This window comes from Salvelinus fontinalis, chromosome 21 (assembly GCF_029448725.1).
Source record: "Salvelinus fontinalis isolate EN_2023a chromosome 21, ASM2944872v1, whole genome shotgun sequence".
In the NCBI taxonomy this organism is placed as follows: Eukaryota; Metazoa; Chordata; class Actinopteri; order Salmoniformes; family Salmonidae; genus Salvelinus; species Salvelinus fontinalis.
In genome coordinates this window covers 25,191,485-25,212,103 of record NC_074685.1, presented here as the reverse complement: position 1 = coordinate 25,212,103, position 20,619 = coordinate 25,191,485, and the positions used below count along the sequence as shown (strand labels likewise).

Here is a 20,619-nt window from a genome sequence, read left to right as displayed (position 1 = left end):
TCAAGTCCTGGTCAGGACTACCTCCCATTGGCTATAATATTACTTTAAAATTCACTTACCTTTTTTTCATACATTTTGTGTCGGATTGCTCATCCAACTTGCAGAGGTGAGATATGTTAGTTATGATTGAAGATAGAAGAGTTGTCCCAAGACATTACGGTAATATGTCATCTAGTCGTACGTGACATCACAAAGAAATCAAGTTTCAAGAGCGTGGGAGGCAGGTAGGGGGATTCAGAGCTTGGTGTTAGGATCATCACAACCATTATTCACTGAAAAGCCTATTTATGAATCCAAAACCAATTGTATGCCTTACGGGGGAAAACAATTCTAAACATTCAGAATGAGTATTTGGTATTTCATTAGGATCCACATTAGCTGTTGCGAAAGCAGCAGCTACTCTTCCTGGGGTCCACACAGAACATGAAACATAATATAGAACATTAACAGACAACAGTTCAAGGACAAAGCTACATACATTTAAAAACGCCACACATAGCCAACATATCAATACATACATGAAAATATCTAGGTCAAATAGGGGAGAGGCGTTATGCTGTGAGGTTTGCTTTATGTTGTTTTAAACCAGGTTTGCTGTTGATTTGAGCAATATGAGATGGGAGTTCCATGCAATAATGGCTCTATATAATACTGTACGCTTTCTTGAATTTGGGGACTATGAAAAGACCCCTGGTGGCATGTCTGGTGGGGAAATTGTGTGTGAGCTATTTGTTAATTGACTTTGCAAACAATTTAGAATTTAACACGTTTCTTATAAAAATAAGTGATGCAGTCAGTCAGTCAAAACATTATTACGGACAGACCTCTTCCCCATCTTTACAACCATTGAATCTATATTTCTTGCCATGACAGTTTACAATCTACGGTAACACGGAGTAAACTCATATCTTGGAACAGCATCTTCAATGGGAAGTATTGAACAAGTATTGAGAACCTTTGATGTTGGATGTGTTGAACACTGGTTGACCCCAACCCACACAACTCATGGTTACAAGAGAAACATATGGCCCTACTCATAATTCACCCACAGAACCTACATTTAGGGCTGGATTAAATCCGTAACGCTAAATTTCAGCGCTCTTGCGCAATTCACATTTAAAGGTCATTTCCAATTGAGCCAACATATACAGCGTTTACCATGAATGCGGCTCCGCAAACACAGGAAAATTGCCTTTAAAATCAGCGCTGCGGATTGAATCCAGCCCTTTGTTTCATTTCCCTTTACTTGGCATAATGCTTTCTTTGCAGAAAATAATCATAGAAAATCATGGTTGTTTTAAATACATTGTACATCAGGGGTAGGCAACTAGATAGGACCTTTCAAACAAGTCCGTTTGTAAAATTTCTGCCCTGCTATATCTGCCCCGGTCAACTGTAAGTGCTGTTATTGTGACGTGGAAACATCTAGGATCAACAACGGCTCAGCTGCGAAGTGGTAGGCCACACAAGCAACATAAGCACAAGAAATGTAGAGGCTGTTATAGCAAAGGGAGGACCAAGTCCATATTAATGGCCATCATTTCCGAATGAGATGTTCGACGAGCAGGTGTCCACATACACTACATGACCAAAAGCATATTTTTCTTCCCATTTGTGGGAATATTTGGAACAAATTTCCTAAATTAAACTAATCTTTAGTTGAATTCCTGGTGATTTTCATCTTTAAAAAAAAAAACAGAAAATCACCTCAATTATTTTTCGACCTTCGTCTCTCCCGAGCCCGTACGGGAGTTGTAGCGATGAGACAAGACAGTAACTACTAACAATTGGATACAACGAAATTGGGGAGAAAAGGGGGGTAAAAAAAAGAATGTGTTATGTTTTCTTCAAAATTACCAACAGATGACACACAAGTAAACTGTCAAACTTTATTTGAAGATCAAAACCAAGCTACAGCAGTAGGACATGTCCATATCATAGTGACGCAAAGTGTGTGAAAAGGCTGCAATCAAGCACTTTGAAAATGGATAAAAAGAACATGTTCCGAAAAAAATGTATGTTAGAGTCAATGCACATGGCCACGGTAAAATTCACCTTGTCTTTCAACCAAGATTTTTTTCCATTTCTGAGCACTTATGGTTAGCAAGTTTTGCAATGCATTCAGTCGTTTATTCATTGATTATAAGAAGTAATTTGTGATGATTTGTCAGTATATGCAGCTTGCAACGTGGTGGATCACCAGGTCCTGTAGCAGGACACAGGTGGAGATCAGCCCAGGTAGAGGAGGGTGATAGGGGAGAGAGGGGGGTTTGGAGAGTTAAGGGAGGCAGGGTCATAGCGGGAGTAGGAAGGTGGGGATAGAGATGGGGGACAGGGGGAAGGGGGGGCTGATTTCGAGGCTTTGTCCTCATTTCTTCTTGGGTTTTGCCTCCAGAGGCAGTCCAATATCTTTCCCGCGCAGCTTCAAACCTGAGAACAAAAATGTTTGAGGTCAGACAAACAAGGACCAATGATAAAATGAAAAGTACCGATGAATAAGGTGGCATTATGCTACTCGGAAACATGATAAAACATAGGGGTTGATTATTAACAATGTCAGTGACAGTCTGTCCCAGATTCCACTCACCGATTGCCCTCTCAATTTTGCCCATGACCTGATTGTTGGGAATTGCTTTTCCACACTCATAGTCTGCAATGACCTGAGGCTTCTCATTAATTTTCTGAAAGTCAAAGCCAAGAGACATCAGAAGAAATCAGTAACCTAAAAACATAATATTTAGACCTACAGTCAAAAACTGTTGAAGTGTCAGTCATCAGAGGCAATCTAATTTAAGCTACATATACACATGATTAGATACATCTCGAAAGTGTCCTCCTCTCCTCATCTACAGCTGTACAGATGTGAATGTATTGGACATTGTTTTCACCTACCCTGTGTTTTCAGATAAGTACAGATGTAGAGTAGACGAGGAGAGTAAGCCACAGAAATTCTGACTACAGAAATGCAATGTCCTTATGCTGTGGTATTCAAAGTCGAGGGGAACTGCAGTGGGGCCCCCCAAAATAAAACATGAATACATATGAATAGTACGGATTATTGTATGGGGTAATATACAAAAGTTTTTGAGAAAGATCATAAAAAATATGAGCAAATATATTTATTGGTTTCTTTTCACTTTGATAAGGGATTAAAATGTAATGAATTGAGGGTTATTTGTTAATGAAAAAATCTAAAATGTACCAATTTTAAGGTTGTGTCATAATATTTGGGGTGGGGTGGTCACAAAACGTTATTGCGAAAAACATTGGGTCCCCAGAATTTCTGGCCAAAAAATTGAGATCCTCACTGAAAAAAGTTTAATACCACTGTCCTAATGAGTCATGTGGGTCTGCAGCAGCTTTACTCACAGTGGCCAGATCTTTCTGGGTGAGGCCGCTGTTCTGGCGGCCCTGCTGGATAACCTTTCCCACCTCCAGGGAGACCCTCAGGTGCTGCAGCTCCTCTGTCTCCCGGTCCAGCTTGGCGGTGTTCTTGGTCACCAGGTGCTGCTTGTTCTGCCCTGCAGACCCTGTGGACACAGATGAATTGGCAGGGTTAGTAAACAAGCCATAGCATAATTTCATTCAGAAATCAATGCATCATGTTCCAGACCAAGTAGGGGAGATGGTGGATTGCACTTGAATTGCTATTTATAATAAAGGCTTACATTTCTTGGTAGTATCGAGGTCTTCTCCACGTCTCTGTGCAGCTGTGATAGCCTAGAGATAACATAGTACATTATTCAACACTTTACTATACCATTCCATAACAAAGGGATACATTTAGCTAGTATAGATGATGAGTAGTCCAGGCCAGGAGGCAGATACAACACAGAATCCAAACACAGGCCAGCTACAAAAACAAACGTTTTTAAATGGTGTTAATTAACAAAAATTCAGGAGAGAACTTTGAGGATCTGGGGACACATGCCAAATCTTTTCAGTCTCGTGAGGGGGAAAAGGTGTTGCGGTGCCCTCTTCACAACTGTCTTGGTGTGTTTGGACCATGATGGTGTCCACATTACCAAGGAACTTGAAACTCTCGATCCACTCCACTACAGCCTCGTCGATGTTAATGGGGGCCTGTTTGGCCCGCCTTTTCCTGTAGTCCACGATCATCTCCAATGTCTTGCTCACGTTGAGGGAGAGGTTGTTATCCTGGCACCACACTGCCAGGTCTCTGACCTCCTCCCTATAGGCTCTCTCATCATTGTCAGTGATCAGTGACACTGTTGTGTCGTCCGCAAACTTAATGATGGTGCTGGGGTCGTGCTTGGCCACGCAGTTGTTGGTGAACAGGGAGTACAGGAGGGGACTAAGCATGCACCTCCGAGGTGCCCCTGTGTTGAGGATCAGTGTGGCGGATGTGTTGTTACCTACCCTTACCACCTGGGGGTGGCCGTCAGGAAGTACAGGATCCAGTTTCAGACAGAGGTGTTTAGTCCCAGGGTCCTTAGCTTAGTGATGAGCTTTGTGGGCACTATGATGTTGAACGCTGAGCTGTAGTCAATGAACAGCATTCTCACATACAGTTGAAGTCGGAAGTTTACGTACACTTAGGTTGGAGTCATTAAAACTCGTTTTTCAATCACTCCACAAATTTCTTGTTAACAAACTACAGTTTTGGTAAGTCGGTTAGGACATCTACTTTGTGCATGACACACGTAATTCTTCCAACAATCGTTTACAGACAGATTATTTCACTGTTTCACAAATCCAGTGGATCAGAAGTTTACATACACTAAGTTGACTGTGCCTTTAAACAGCTTGGAAATTCCAGAAAATGATGTCATGGCTTTAGAAGCTTCTCATAGGCTAATTGACATCATTTGAGTCAATTGGAGGTGTACCTGTGGATGTATTTCAAGGTCTACCTTCAAACTCAGCGCTTCTTTGCCTGACATCATGGGAAATTTGAAAGAAATCAGCCAAGACCTCAGAAAAACATTTGTAGACCTCCACAAGTCTGGTTCATCCTTGGGAGCAATTTCCAAATGCCTGAAGGTACCACGTTCATCTGTACAAACAATAGTACGTACGTATGAACACCATGGGACCACGCAGCCATTATACCGCTCAGGAAGGAGATGTGTTCTGTCTCCTAGAGATGAACGTACTTTGGTGCGAAAAGTGCAAATCAATCCCGGAACAGCAGCAAAGGACCTTATGAAGATGCTGGAGGAAACGGTTACAAAAGTATCTATATCCACAGTAAAACGAGTCCTATAACGATATAACCTGAAAGGCCGCTTAGCAAGGAAGAAGCCACTGCTCCAAAACCGCCATAAAAAAGCCAGACTACGGTTTGCAACTGCACATTGGGACAAAGATCGTACTTTTTGGAGAAACGTCTTCTGGTCTGATGAAACAAAAAAAGAACTGTTTGGCCATAATGACCATCGTTATGTTTGGAGGAAAAAGGGGGAGGCTTGCAAGCCGATGAACACCGTCCCAACCGTGAAGCATGGGGGTGGCAGCATCATGTTGTGGGGGTGCTTTGCTGCAGGAGGGACTGATGCACTTCACAAAATAGATGAGGCAACATGAGGAAAATTATGTGGATATATTGAAGCAACATCTCAAGACATCAGTCAGGAAGTTTAAGCTTGGTCGCAAATGGGTCTTCCAAATGGACAATGACCCCAAGCATACTTCCAAAGTTGTGGCAAAATAGCTTAAGGACAACAAAGTCAAGGTATTGGAGTGGCCATCACAAAGTCCTGACCTCAATCCTATAGAACATTAGTGGGCAGAACTGAAGAAGCGTGTGCGGGCAAGGAGGCCCACAAACCTGACTCAGTTACACCAGCTCTGTCAGGAGGAATGGGCCAAAATTCACCCAGCTGATTGTGGGAAGCTTGTGGAAGGCTACCCAAAATGTTAGACCCAAGTTTAAATTGTTTAAGGCAATGCTACCAAATACTAATTGAGTGTATGTAAACGTCTGACCCACTGGGAATGTGATGAAAGAAATAGAAGCTGAAATAAATCACTCTACTATCACTCTACTGCATATTATTATTACTATTGGATAGAAAACACTCTCTAGTTTCTAAAACCGTTTGAATTATTTCTCTGAGTGAAACAGAACTCATTCTGCAGCACATTTCCTGACCCGGAAGTGGAAAGTCTGAAATCGATGCTCTGCTTTTCTTCCTGCCTATACATGGGCATGAAACGTAAGAGTCTACGTTCACTTCATAGACCTTCCCCTGGGAGTCAAGAGGCTGTGAGAGAAGAAATTTCGTGTTTATCTTGGTCTGACGTTGAATACAGGCTCTTTGTATGACGTGTCCCTCATTTCCGGTACTCTGAGGAGCGCGCGCAGGACAGTGGGATTGCCTTCTGTTTAGCTGCCGTTATGGACGACCAATATCTCCGGCTTTGATTTTATTTGATACATGTGACCATATCATCGTAAAGTATGTTTTTTCAATATAGTTTAATCAGATTATTTAAATGTTTTCGGGAGTTTTGCCGTGTTCCGTTCTCTTCCGTTTGTTGACATGGAGAGATCCGTGCCACCCGGCTAGCGCGCGTGCTAATTCAAGAGGGAAAGTGTCCGTTCTGAATCCAAACAACAACTGTTCTGGACAAATGACACCTTGTCCAACATTCTGATGAAAGATCAGCAAAAGTAAGACCCAATTTATGATGTTATTTCATATATCTGTCGTAGTCGCCGGCGCCCAAGTGTTTCTGGCTATTGTGCTAAGCTAATATAACGCTGTATTGTGTTTTCGCTGTAAAACACTTGATAAATCGGAAATATTGTCTGGAATCACAAGATGCCCGTCTTTCAATTGCTGTACACTATGTATTTTTCAGAAATGTTTTATAATGAGTATTTAGTTATTTGGCGTTGGTGTCTAATTTTTCTGTCTGCTTTCGGTGCAATTTCTGACTGTAGCTGCAATGTAAACTATGATTTATACCTGAAATATGCACATTTTTCTAACAAAACATATGCTGTACAATAAATATGTTATCAGACTGTCATGTGATGAAGTTGTTTCTTGGTTAGTGGCTATTTATATCTTTATTTGGTCGAATTTGTGATAGCTACTGATGCAGTAAAAAAATCGTGGAGTAAGAAAAGTGGTGTCTTTTGCTAACGTGGTTAGCTAATAGATTTACATATCTTGTCTTCCCTGTAAAACATTTTAAAAATCGGACATGTTGGATGGATTCACAAGAATTATACCTTTCATATGCTGTATTGGACTTGTTAATGTGTGAAAGTTAAATATAAAAAAATAAAAAATGTTTTGAATTTCGCGCCCTCCACTTGAGCTGGCTGTTGTCATAAGTGTACCGACGTCGGGCTGCAGCCATAAGAAGTTTTAAAGCACTTCATGGCTACTGACATGAGTGCTACGGGGCAATAGTCATTTAGGCAGGTTACCTTTACCTTCTTGGGCACACGCGTTACAACTATATCAGTACGCTCGTAACAACCTAAGCATTACGAAACTTCTCTTCAAATCAATAAACCTCACGTCATCAATAACCATTATTCTTTGTTGACCAAATTAGTCATTGACCTCCATCCAAAAGCCCTTGCTTTGTGGGCAAAAAAAAACAGCACCTGCTGTAGGGAGACAGATGGGCCTCTCTTACCTCTTCCTGTCAGCTTGAATGCAACCACTAACTAGTTGTCTTGAACACAGCTCCCTAGCAACCCAACACGCACCAGCTGCTACTAATTCAGCCTCCACACCTGTTTGCAACACTTACACTAGCTGCCTTGAACGCAGGTCCTCAACAAGTATCAGCTGCAACTCATTGCTATTCAGCCTCCACACACCTGTCACTTTCCTTAAATCGCCACTGCCATCCTACTTAAAATATGACCGAACTAACATTCCTCTTTGTTCTGCAGTGCATGTTGCGTGACACTGTGCAATGCTAGCCTTATAAAGTTTTGCTGAGAAATGAATTGTAATGATGGGGAAACTAAGCTTCCTGACGCATTGAGCATTTCCAGCCAATTGTCACAAATAGGTTCATTACTTGAGGCTTTGATCCACAGTGTACAGTGCCAACTTATAGATGTTGCACAGGCCATAGTGCGTGCGCTGGGTAACCTATCTTCTACTGAAACCAATACCAAACCAGTCAGGTGGAAGTTGGACAAAATAAAGCTGCTTCTGATAGTGATACAAGCATCGGCACACTGCTTCAAAGTAAACTGCTTAGGAATTTCGACGCATGCCTTGGCTTGCCGGTATCAAAGGTAACATCACTAATCTTTTGTTGAATCTCTCACCTGCTCCCATCAAGTCTCATTCACTAACCTCTACTCAGTGGTAAAGTACTTAAGTAAAAATACTTGAAAGTACTACATCTGTACTTTACTATTTATATTTGACAAATTGTACTAAAGAAAATGTAACTTTACTTATTCTGAATGCTTAGCAGGACAATAAAATGGTACCATCCCTACAGCCTTATCTGGTGGACTCACTAAATGCATGCTTTGTTTGTAAATTATGTCCGAGTGTTGGAGCATGCCCCTGGCTATCTGTAAATGTAAAAAAAAAGAAAGTTTTTTGCTTTAATACTTCAAAATTATTTACATTTTTGATACTATAGTATGGAATCAATTACTTTGATGCTTAAGTCTATTTAAAAATAGACCTCCCAAGTGGTGCAGCGGTCTAAGGCAATGCATCACAGTGCTAGCGGCATCACTACAGATCTGGGTTTGATACCGGGCTGTGTCGCAGCCGGCCGCGACCGGGAGACCCATGAGGCGGCGCACAATTGGCCCAGCATACTGCTTCCTCTCCCCCATCCTCTCACCAGCGGTGCAACTGATTTTTTTTTTGCCTGCTCTGGTCTCCAGGCTACCTTGCCTGTGCTCGCTCCCCGCCTCAGGTTTCACTGGCCCCGTGACCACTGCTCCAACAGCAGCTCACCCGCTATCTGCCAGTGTTGACCTCTTTTCCCTCAGATTTCGCTAACCTCCCATCTCACGGACCTTGCCTGCGATATTGTCAGACTCTGGTTCCCCTTCCCAGCTGCGACCCTGTCCCAGTTCAGTGAACCGACTGCCTCTGTTCAGTATTCAATGCTGGCCACTCTTACTCTGGCCTCCTAGCCTGCGCTTCCTCCCCTTCAGGTCCAGCTTGCCCCATGTCCGCTGCTATTGCAGCGGCTCACCCCCTCTACCAGTGACGTCCCCCTCCTCCCCTTAGGTCTCACTGGCCCTGTGACCACTGCAGCGGCTCACCTCTCTGCCAGTGACGACCTCGCTCCTCACCTCGGGCCGAGTGCAGCGGCTCACCCTCTACCACTGCCATCCTCTCACCCCACCTCAGGCCCCGCTGGCCTGTGACCACTGCTCTCATGGTGACACACCCACCCTCTCCACCAGTGACAACCTCCATCTTCGCCACTGGTCCTGTGACAGTCATCCCTGCAGTGCCTCACATTCTATTGTCGGCATCATCCGCTCAGCCAGCTATATGTGCCTGCTGCGGATCGGCCTGTTACTCACAGCTGTGACCTTCGCTCAAATCAGTGAGCCGATTGCCTGTCTCAGTTTCTTCCTCTACCCAACTGTGACGTAGAAGTCCGTCACTGGCCGCGGGCAGCATTTGGTACTTTAACGCACGCACACATTCATCACTCCTCCCTGCTCCGTTATCAGATAAGTTAACAATGTGGGTCGACACACAAGTTAACTTCTGTCTTACGACATACATTTCACACTTATGTCAGTGTTCATAGTTAATATAAGCAATATTTATTATACTTATCGATGTTGTGGATGAGCGCGTTTGTTTGTTCTGTTCCTCTCTCTCTCTCCATCTCTGTAGCTTCCGGGTATGCTGGATAAGGACCCGAACTAAGGGAATTGGGCTGACTTTGTAGTGCCTGTCCCAAATGGCTCATTAAATGTAAAATGGGCATATTGAAAGACAGTCAGTAGTGATGTAATTTTGTAAATGTTATATTGTGATATTGTTTCATAAAACATGTTGCAATGTATATACTTTAGTATGTTTAGTTAAATGGAAAATGTAGGTTTGTATAGGTAATTGCTCAATTAATTAGGGTTAATTGTTCTCAGGGGAGGGGCTAGCCTACAAAAGGAGCCTCTCTTTCAGTTCATGGGAAGGCATTTTGGATTGAGCTGTGGATGGGGTAGCATTGTTTTTAGCTGGCCCATAAGGTATATGTTTGGCAGTACTGTTGTTTTTGTTCCGGAATCACTTTGTAAATAAACACCCTTGCACAGAATAACTTTTGCGGCTCCGCCATCTTTTTATTTTGATAGAGGTTAGGTTTTCCAGTTTAGCCTTCTGGCCTACTCTACGTGACATATGGTGGCAGTGGTGGGATGGCGCACCGCAAATCAGTGAATTCCAACGAGAGAGTTAAAGGAATGCATACAGGATTACTTCTCAGCAGCAGCATCAACTGCCAGAAAAAGTACCTGAAGTTGAAACGGGGTGGAATACCATGGAATCGTCTGGTGAAGAAGAGGTCAAGTATGAGAAACTAGGAGCCCGACCAAGGGGCCAAACACAACCAGAACCATTTGAGCTACCGGTTGAACCAGCAGATACAGCCATAAAAGACCAGCTGACTGAAGGAGCAGTTCGGGGACCAGAACCACACCCAACCATGGTAGCCCTTTTCCAGCAACTTTTCACCTGCCTTGAGAGGGACGAAGACCTCAAGCAGGAGTTACGGGGCCTACGCCAATCTATCCTCACAGCTCCTCACCAAGCGGAACTCGTCAGTGAGAGCCCAAGATTGGGTCTGCCAACACCAGGACGACAAAGGCTCGACGCAGCAGGGACTTCAACTCCACAGCAGGCTCCCCAAGCAGTAATGAGGCCAGCACCAGGAGACCAGTCCAGCAGTGTGAACATCCATCTTCCAGCATTCCTGAGGAAGGAGCCAAAGATGCCCTCATACCAGTAGGGGGAGGACATTGAAAACTACCTGCTGAGGTTTGAGCGCATGGCCAAGACGTGGCAGTGGCCGGAGGTAGAGTGGGCCTGCAGGCTTGTCCCATTGCTAACGGGCAAGGCCTTAGAGGCTTACACAGCAATGGATGAGGGTCTGTCCAACGTCTACAAGGCCTTGAAGGAGGCGCTGCTGGTGAAGTTCGACATCTCCCCAGAGACCTACCGTCAACGCTTCAGAGCTGCATCGACGCCACCGGGTGAGTCGCCGACAGAGACGTACCACCGCCTCAAGGGTCTCTACCGACGATGCGTTCGACCGGAGAAGACACAGGACGAAATCGGTGAGGTCATCATCCGAGCAACTTCTACAAGTTCTACCACACGATATTCGAACCTGGGTCCGAGAGCACGAGCCCAAGGATGGGCTTATGGCGGCCAAGCTTGCACTGTAGTACCTTAAATGCACGTAAAGGGGGCCCACCACGACCTGCAGCACCCGCTCCAAGGAGTCTGAGACACAAGGGACATCAGACGCCAGAGATGGAGGTAACTCTGGGGGTTGTGTCTGGGAGGAGGGAGACATTTTACATTTTTACATTTTACATTTTAAGTCATTTAGCAGACGCTCTTATCCAGAGCGACTTACAAATTGGAAAGTACATACATATTCATCCTGGTCCCCCCATGGGAATTGAACCCTGGTCCCCCCGTGGGAATTGAACCCACAACCCTGGCGTTGCAAGCGCCATGCTCTACCAACTGAGCCACACGGGACCGTAAGGGATCATGCAGTTCGCTCTGATGGGAGGGGTCTGACCTGTTTTTACTGCCGACAGCAGGGGCACATAGCTTCAATGTGTCCGCTACGTAAATCCAAGCTCTCAGGTTACTGTTATGTACCCAGAGAGGGGGATGGTGTTCAGAATAGACAGAGTGGGGAAGGATCAGGCTTGGTACCTGTAAAAGTGAATGGTAAAAGTCTTACTGCAATGATTGACACCGGCAGTTCCCTGTCGTTGATCAAAAAAGGTAATGTACCTGTTAATGACATTGATTATGGTCACCAGACACTGATCCAATGTGTCCATGGTGACCAGTCACAGCAGCCCACAGCTGAGCTCACGGTTGAGATTCAGGGTCAGAAATACCTTCTCAAAGTTGGGGTAATGGAGAAGCTACCTTTTGAGATGATTTTGGGGAGGGATGTGCCTGTACTCTCTGATCTGTTGGGAAGTATGGGGGGGGTCAGCTATATGAGCAGTCAGTTTGCCAGTCTGATGTTCAGGTGTCATGTTCAATTGTCACTCGTGCCCAGGCGAAAGCTGGTTTACAACCTCTGCCTGACTTGTGTGATAGTCTGTGCGAGGGGGGAACCAAAGGGCCCAGAAAGTCACGCCGCTAGCGGCGTCTGGAGAAGTATGTGGGAACCCCTGTACCTGTTGCTTATGTGTCTGGGTTAGAGGTGCAATGGGATGTTCCACAAAATTTTGCTACACTGCAGAAGTCTGATGCAACATTGAAAGGTTTATTTGACAAGGCCTTAGCTGGGGACAGTCAATCTTCATGTGGGGGGATTTACACAGTAGACAACCACATACTCTACCTTGGGTCAGGGGCAGATAGATGGCACCACCAATTTCCTGCTATCTGTAGACCACTTGTTCTCAACCTTGCACATACAGTTTCATGGGCAGGTCATCTAGGGCAACATAAGACCCATCTTAGGCTAGGCTCCCGTTTCTTTTGGCCCTCCATGTATACTGATGTACAAACATACTGCAAATCATGCTCCACGTGCCAGAAAACCAGTGCTGTCCGTAGGTCTGACCGGGCTCTATGTTCACTGCCAGTTATCTCTACCCCATTCAAGAGAATTGCAATGGACATTTTTGGACCCTTGGAGAAGAGTAGCGCAGGTTACAAGTATATATTGGTGATCTGTGACTATGCCACCCGGTTCCCAGAAGCCTTCCCACTCCGTTCCATAACCACTCCAAAAATAATCTGTGCTCTTGTTCAGCTCTTCTCTCGTGTAGGAATCCCAGATGAAATCCTGACGGACCAAGGGACAAACTTCACCTCGCGACTGATGGTTCAACTCCACCAACAGCTGGGCATTAAAGGCTTGAGGACCACTCCCTAACATCCCCAAACGGATGGGCTCGTAGAGAGATTCAATCAAACACTCAAGAACATGCTGAGGAAGTTTGTGGCAGACACTGGTAAAGACTGGGATAAGTGGTTACCCTTCCTGCTTTTTGCTTACAGGGAGGTGCCTCAGGCATTGACAGGTTTCTCGCCATTCAAACTCCTCTATGGATGGCCTGTGCAGGGACCACTGGACCTGCTGAAGAAGTGCTGGGAAGGTTCCCCAGTAGCTACCTCAGGACAGGGAATTGTCCAGTATGTCCTCCAGATGCGAGACAGGTTGGAGCGGTACCGAGAGGAAGCTAGGGCAAACTTTCAGCAAGCCCAGAAGAGAGAGTATGACCAGCACACGCGCCACAAAGAGTTTGAGCCAGAACAGAAAGTCCTGCTCGTCCTTCGCTCTACCAGCAAGCTCCTGGCGCAGTGGCAAGGGCCGTACCTAATCGGGAGGAAGATGGGCCCGGTGACCTACGAGGTGAAAAAACGATCAGCTTGGCAGAACCACACCAGTCTACCTGTTCCAGCTACGTTCTACCCCGAGCCCTTACGAATCACTCGCCTACATCCCAGACAATCTTAACATGCCGCTCCTTCCGAGCCATTATTAATCAGGTTCCATCGCCTCGGCAATAGTTCCAATCTGAGACGAACCATCCCTGTATGGCTATCCTGCTGACCAATTCATTGGACACTCCTAATGCATCGGAGCTGCATCCATGGCATCTCAACACCATACAACTCCCTGGACGCTGGTCCTCTCAAGCCTATCATTCCTACATCTGCTGACCTCAACAGCCCACAACATGCTCATCTCTCAGAACCTGCATTAACTCAAGTCTTACTGCCTCATTTCACAGACAGTCTACCTCACACACAGAATCCTACCCAACCAGCCAAAAGCAGATTGGCTCGTCAACTAAGCCTGAATCACCAAGGTCTTTTTTCTCCTTGTGACCGTCGCTTCTGCTTGCTCCCATGATGTTCAAGGTTGGGTCCCTGTAGGCATCTCATCCATACGCATATACTACCTCAACGATAAATCGCCAAGTGACACGGCACCTGCGGTCCAGAAAAGCTCATTTCCTCTCAATGGTCTGACTACCTTGGAGTTATTTTGGGGGATTGCCATCACCACAGCAGCCTAACTACCATGGCTTGATGATGACGTCTGAGACTCCAAGCAAAACTCTACATAGTAGGGTTGGGCTGATGAGATTCATTCGAATATCATGATATTTGACATTGACGATATTGTGAAGTGAAAGACTACTTTCAAATCAAAATCGCAGTTATTAGGCTGCATCTACAATGAATTTATAAATTATTCAGACCCCTTGACCTTTTCCACATTTTGTTACAGCCCTATTGTGGATTTTTTTTATTTAATCAATTTACAATCTACACATCTTATCAAATATTAAACAACTTATTTACATATCTATTCAGACCCTTTGCCGTGAGACTCAATTGAGCTCAGGTGCATCCTGTTTCCATTGATCATCCTTGATGTTTCTACAACTTGTCAATTGAATGGGACATAATTTGGAAAGGCACACTTGTCTATATAAATCACATTTATTTTTAAAGCCCTTCTTACATCAGCTGATAACTCAAAGAGCTGTACAGAAACCCAGCCTAAAACCCCAAACAGCAAGCAATGCTGGTGTAGAAGCATGGTGGCTAGGAAAAACTCCCTAGGAAGGCCAGAACCTAGGAAGAAACCTAGAGGAACCTGGCTATGAGGGGTGGCCAGTCCTCTTCTGGCTGTGCCATATATAAGGTCCCACATTTGAAATTGTTCTTTTGAATTCTGTAAAGTGAGAGTGGAAGAAGTGAAAATATTGTCTATCAACAATGACAAGCCACCGGGGTCTGACAACTTGAATGGAAAATTACTGAGGATAATAGGAATGGTAATATTGTCTGCTATTTGCCACATCTTCAATTTAAGCCTACTAGAAAGTGTGTGCCCTCAGGCCTGGAGGGAATTCGTCATTCCACTTCCTAAGAATAGTAAAGCCCACTTTACTGGCTCAAATAGCCGACCACTGAGCCTGTTACAACCCTTAGTAAACTTCTGGGGGGGGGGGGAAAGTGTTTGACCAGATACAATGCTATTTTACAGTAAACAAATTGACAGACTTTCAGCACACTTATAGGGAAGGACATTCAACAAGCACAGCACTTACACAAATGACTGATTGGCTAAGAGAAAATGATTAAAAAGATTGAAGTCTAAAACATCTGCTGCTGGAAAGTATTACACCCCCTGCTATGTTGTGGATAGAGTTACCTGTAATAGAACAGGGTGTTCTTTAATGGAAGCCTCCAACATAATCCAGGTAGAATTAGGAATTCCCCAGGGCAGCTGTCCAGGTCCCTTTTTCAATCTGATGACATGCCACTGGCTTTGAGAAAACACTATACATGTCAGCTACTACAGAGACCGAAATGACTGCAACACTTAACTTCTTTGATATAGGGGGCAGCATTTTCACTTTTGGATGAATTGCGTGCCCATAGTGAACTGCCTCCTACTCTGTCCCAGATGCTAATACATGCATATTATTATTGGATAGAAAACACTCTGAAGTTTCTAAAAGTGTTTGAATGATGTCTGTGAGTATAACAGAACTCATATGGCAGGCCTGAGAAAAAAACCTGAGAAAAAATCCAAACAGGAAGTGAGAATTCTGTGGCTGGTCGATGTTAAACTCATCGCATATTCAATTCCCTGTAATATATGGATCTGTTTGCACTTCCTACGCCTTCCACTAGAAGTCAACAGTCGGTAGAACGTTGAATGTAGTTTATACTGTGTTGTGGGACCGGATGAGAGGGGAATGAGTCAGTGGTCTGGCAGATTGCCCTTTCCTGGTCACGCGCTTTCCTCATGATATCGCCTTGCGTTCCATAACTTCTACAGACATGAAGGAATGCTCCGGTTGGAACGTTATTGGATATATGATAACAACATCCTGAAGATTGATTCTCTACTTACTTTGACCAGTTTATTCGACTTGTAATATACATTTTAAGTTTTCGTCCGTTTGCCTGCATCTGCGCGAGCGTTTGGACACGTGTACTACACATGCTAGCAAAAGTAGCTACTTGGACATAAGTATCGAACAAAATAAATGTATTGTGGAACAAGGATTCCTTGGAGTGCATTCTGAGGAAGATGATCAAAAGTAAGGGAATATTTATGATGTAATTTCGTATTTCTGTTGACTCCAACATGGTGGAGAAATGTTGTTAAATCTGAGCGCCGTCTCAGATTATTGCATGGTGTGCTTTTTACGTCAAGTTTTTTTGAAATCTGACACAGCGGTTGCATTAATGTGTGAAAGTTAAATATTTCTCAAATATTTTTTGAATTTCGCGCTCTGCCTTTCAGTGGAATGTGGGAGGAGTTCCGCTAGCGGAACCCCGGGGCTAGACAGGTTAAGGTTTAAATATGCACATTTTTGTGAAAGTTATTTAATTTATAATAATGTCTTCATATCTCAATCATTGCCATGTGGTTAATCAATTCTATCCAAATGAAAAATAAACCTAAAAAGTAACTTTAATTGCCAACCATGTAAAAACAGCCTACATAGCTGCAAGTAGAAAATATAAATATTCTATAAATCACATTGTTGCAGACAGGCCACGTGTAGTCAAACTTCAAACATTGTATCAACTATTATCTTGGGTCCGGCTGAAGCTTGTGCTAGCGAATTTGCAGCATTGCATAAAATATTCTGGGCCCTCAGTTTCCATCGTGACACACCCAGCTGTAGGTTATTTGCGCAAGGTATAAGAAGCAGTCCTTGACTAGGTCAGGAGTTCACAGTAGCTGAGTACCGGCACCTCAAAATGTTCTAATGCTTCAGCTCAAGAGTATTGTGGAGCACCTGCACCTAAATATAAACAGCACCAGCACCCAAAATGAGTACCGGAACCTATTTCAGTTAAGCATTGATAAGTAATCAGGTTGGCCGATTATGACGTTTCCACTGGATCAGAGCATGACATTTTTCCCTTTCACGCTGAGTGCTTGTCAAAAGGGAGAGAGCTGGAAAGACTTTTCTAATACATTGAAGAACTATTGTAATCCTCAATGGATGTAACAAATTCTTATTTACAATGACAACCTACACCGGCCAAAGCTGGACGACGCTGGGCTATTTGTGAGCCGCCATATGGGACTCCCAGTCACGGCCGGTTGTGATACAGCCTGGAATCAAACCAGGGTGTCTGTAGTGACGACTCAAGCACTGAGATGCAGTGCCTTAGAATGCTGCGCCACTCGGGAGTCCAAACCAGAGTTCAAGTAACAGACACATCTCAACATCAACTGTTCAGAGGAGACTGCATGAATCAGGCCTTCATGGTCAAATTGCTGCAAAGGAACCACTACTAAAGGACACCAATAAGAAGAGACTTGCTTGGGCCAAGAAACACACGCAATGGACAGACCGGTGGAAATCTGTCCTATGGTCTGATGAGTCCAAATTAGAGATATTTGGTTTCAACCGCCATGTCTTTGTGAGATGCAGATTAGGTGAACGGATGATCTCAGCATGTGTGGTTCCCACCGTGAAGCATGGAGGTGGTGGTATGGTGCTTTGCTGATTTATTTAGAATTTGACCAAGGAGATATGGAGTGCTGCATCAGATGACCTGGCCTCCACAAGCACCTGACCTCAGCCCAGTTAAGATGGTTTGGGATGAGTTGGACCACAGAGTGAAGGAAAAGCAGCCACAAGTGCTCAGCATGTGTGGGAACTCCTTCAAGACTGTTGGAAAAGCATTCCTCAAAGCTGGTTGAGAGAATGCTTAGTGTGCAAAGCTGTCAAAGGCAAAGGGTGGCTACTTTGAAGAATCTCAAATATATTTTGATTTGTTTAACACTTTGGTTACTACAAGATTCCATATCAGTTATTTAATTGTTGATGTCTTCTATTATTCTACAATGTAGAAAATTGTACAAATAAAGAAATACCCTTGAATGAGTAGGTGTCCAAACTTTGACTGGTACTGTGTGTGCGCGAGCGTTACTGCTCGACTCAAAACAACCTCCGTCAATTTTTAAAGTGAAAGAAATAACAAATTCAGAAGACGACTAGTCTTGAATGCATCCGCTAACTAATTGCCTTGAAAGCAGCACCCTAATGTAGCAACTCAACAAACACCAGCTGTTTCTAATTGCCAATTAGCTTCCATGCCCATTTTTAACACTAACTCAATTATGTTGTTAACTAGTTGCCTTGAATGCAACACCTCAACGGGGGGGGGGGGGGGGGGGAATTGCCAACACCACAGCAGCCAAACCCATGCTAACATTCCATCCATTAAACTCTCAGATGTAAAGTCCCCTTTTTAGAGGACCTGCGTGGTTCTGGCTGACCTTTTTGCTTATAAAATCGATCTGTGGACGCCGTAGATTGTAATGGCTTGCAGTGAGAAATAGCTCTGGTTGCCACCAAGACAGTATATTTTCAGAGCCTGTGTGACTTAGGATGTAAAATCTGAAACCACATTATGCTGGAATGTTACTCCCATTTCATTTGCTTTCCCGACTGACTGTCCATAAACTCCTGGCTGAACCCTACATCACAGCCACTGACAAAGCACATGCCTGCAATCATTACATCATAGCGCAGCAGGAGAGAGTGGTTTCCTCACGGTTACACATTCAGAGATCGATTAATAGCCATTCACCTAAAATATTTTGCATTTTATAACAGAAAACACTCAGACGGACAAGATTAATATGAGATGAAGGGCGAGTTCCTAACGACTTCAGGAAGCCAAGCTAGAGTAATTAGACATTCACAGCAATGTGGGCAGACGTTTTGATCAAGAGTGACCTTCGGAAAAGATGCACCTTTTCTCTAACACCAAACATACAACTGTATTTTACAACTGTATTTTACAGTTGTGGAATCTTAGTTTTTATAAATTTGATTATACTACACTGAACAAAAATATAAACGCTACATGCAACAATTTCAAAGATTGTACTGAGTTACAGTTCATATAAGGAAATGTTTTAATTAGGCCCTAATCTATGGATTTCACATGGATGGGCGGGCCTGGGAGGGTATAGGGCTACCCACTTGGGACCCAGACCCACCCACTGCGGAGCCAGGCCCATCCAATCAGAATGAGTTTTCCCCCACAAAAGGACTTTATTGCAGACATAAATACACCCCCCCCCCCCCCCAGCCGATTCTGCAGGTGACGCCGGATGGAGGTCCTGGTGTGGTTCTGCGTGGTTTGTGACTGAGGCAAGTTGGAGGTAGTGCCAATTCTCTAAAATGACATTGAGATGAATTATGGTAGAGAAATTAACCTTCAATTCTCTGGCAACAGCTCTGGTAGACATTCCTGCAGTCAGCATGCCAATTGCACACTCCCTCAATTTGAGACATCGTGTTGTGTGACAACTACATATTTGAGTGGCCTTTTATTGTCCCCAGCACAAGCTGCACTTGTGTAATGATCATGCTGTTTAATCAGTTCCTTGATATGCCATACCTGTCAAGTGGATGGATTATTTTAGCAAAGGAGGAATGCTCACTAACAGGGATGTAAAAAAATGTGCACAAAATCTGAGAGAAATGTGTGGGATCTTATTTCAGCTCATTAAAACATGAGAATTCTTCATGTTGCATTTATATTTTTGTTTAGTATATATTTAAAAGCATATTTCAAGCCTTATTCATACAGTTTTGTTGTAGGAAATACACAAGATATTACATTTATCAAAGTTGTACTGTGTAACGTTACTTGGTTGTGTGCGCAAGTGAGTACACCTCGGCAATAACCTTTTTTTTTTTACCAGAAAGGTGAGGTTACCCTTTGAGTATGCAGCATTACTAGTTATGACCCTGAGTGTAGCTAAATCATTATTTTGGGGGATTATGCAGATTCACATTTCGATTGCATTTAGTTACATTTAACTGGTTAACTCAAAATTAAACCGATTTCAATGTTTGGTCCTTAACTAAAGTGAATAAAAATATAATTAATCGACGTTAGACAAATGATTAGCTAGATGAAAACAGTCGTTTTCTGCCTACGGCAATCGTTTTACCGACCAGGAAATTCCAAAGATTAGCGAGAAGGTTGTCCCCCGAGATGTATAATATTAGTAAGGTTTCCTGCAAGCAGTGACCGTGTGTAGCCAACATGGGCTCGCTCAGAGGTTGGATTCAACCGCATGTTCACATGTTGGCTAATGTTAGCTGCTATAGCTAACGCTAGCTGACTAACCGTACTGTACCTGCTTAGATTTGGCCTGGGAAGCAGTTGGACCCTTCTTCCTCAACACAGTTACAGTGTCCCAGTCGCTTTCTGCCATTTTTCCCAGGGATTATTACCTTAACGTTACGACAATAACTGTATATACAAATATAACCCTATCAGCCGGGGATATTGAAACGATAGCTAACAATGTAGGGCGACGTAAGGCTTACTTTGCTACGCTTGCGCTGACAAACGACGGAGTCATTTAGAGGGTTCGTTTATGGTTTTACTCCGGTGGGAGGAGTTT

The 20,619-nt window shown here is 43.9% G+C and overlaps 1 protein-coding gene across 1 annotated transcript; it reads right to left on the bottom strand.

Moving 5' to 3' along the window:
* Positions 1-1,875: 1,875 nt before the first annotated feature.
* LOC129818482 (endothelial differentiation-related factor 1 homolog) lies at positions 1,876-20,618 on the bottom strand. The gene is made up of 5 exons (XM_055874422.1): positions 20,350-20,618; positions 3,669-3,720; positions 3,370-3,530; positions 2,588-2,681; positions 1,876-2,430 (listed from the first exon to the last, which is right to left on the bottom strand). Exons 1-5 carry the CDS (start codon positions 20,425-20,427, stop codon positions 2,369-2,371), a joined length of 447 nt encoding a protein of 148 aa, XP_055730397.1. The 5' UTR covers positions 20,428-20,618; the 3' UTR covers positions 1,876-2,368.
* Position 20,619: the final 1 nt, after the last annotated feature.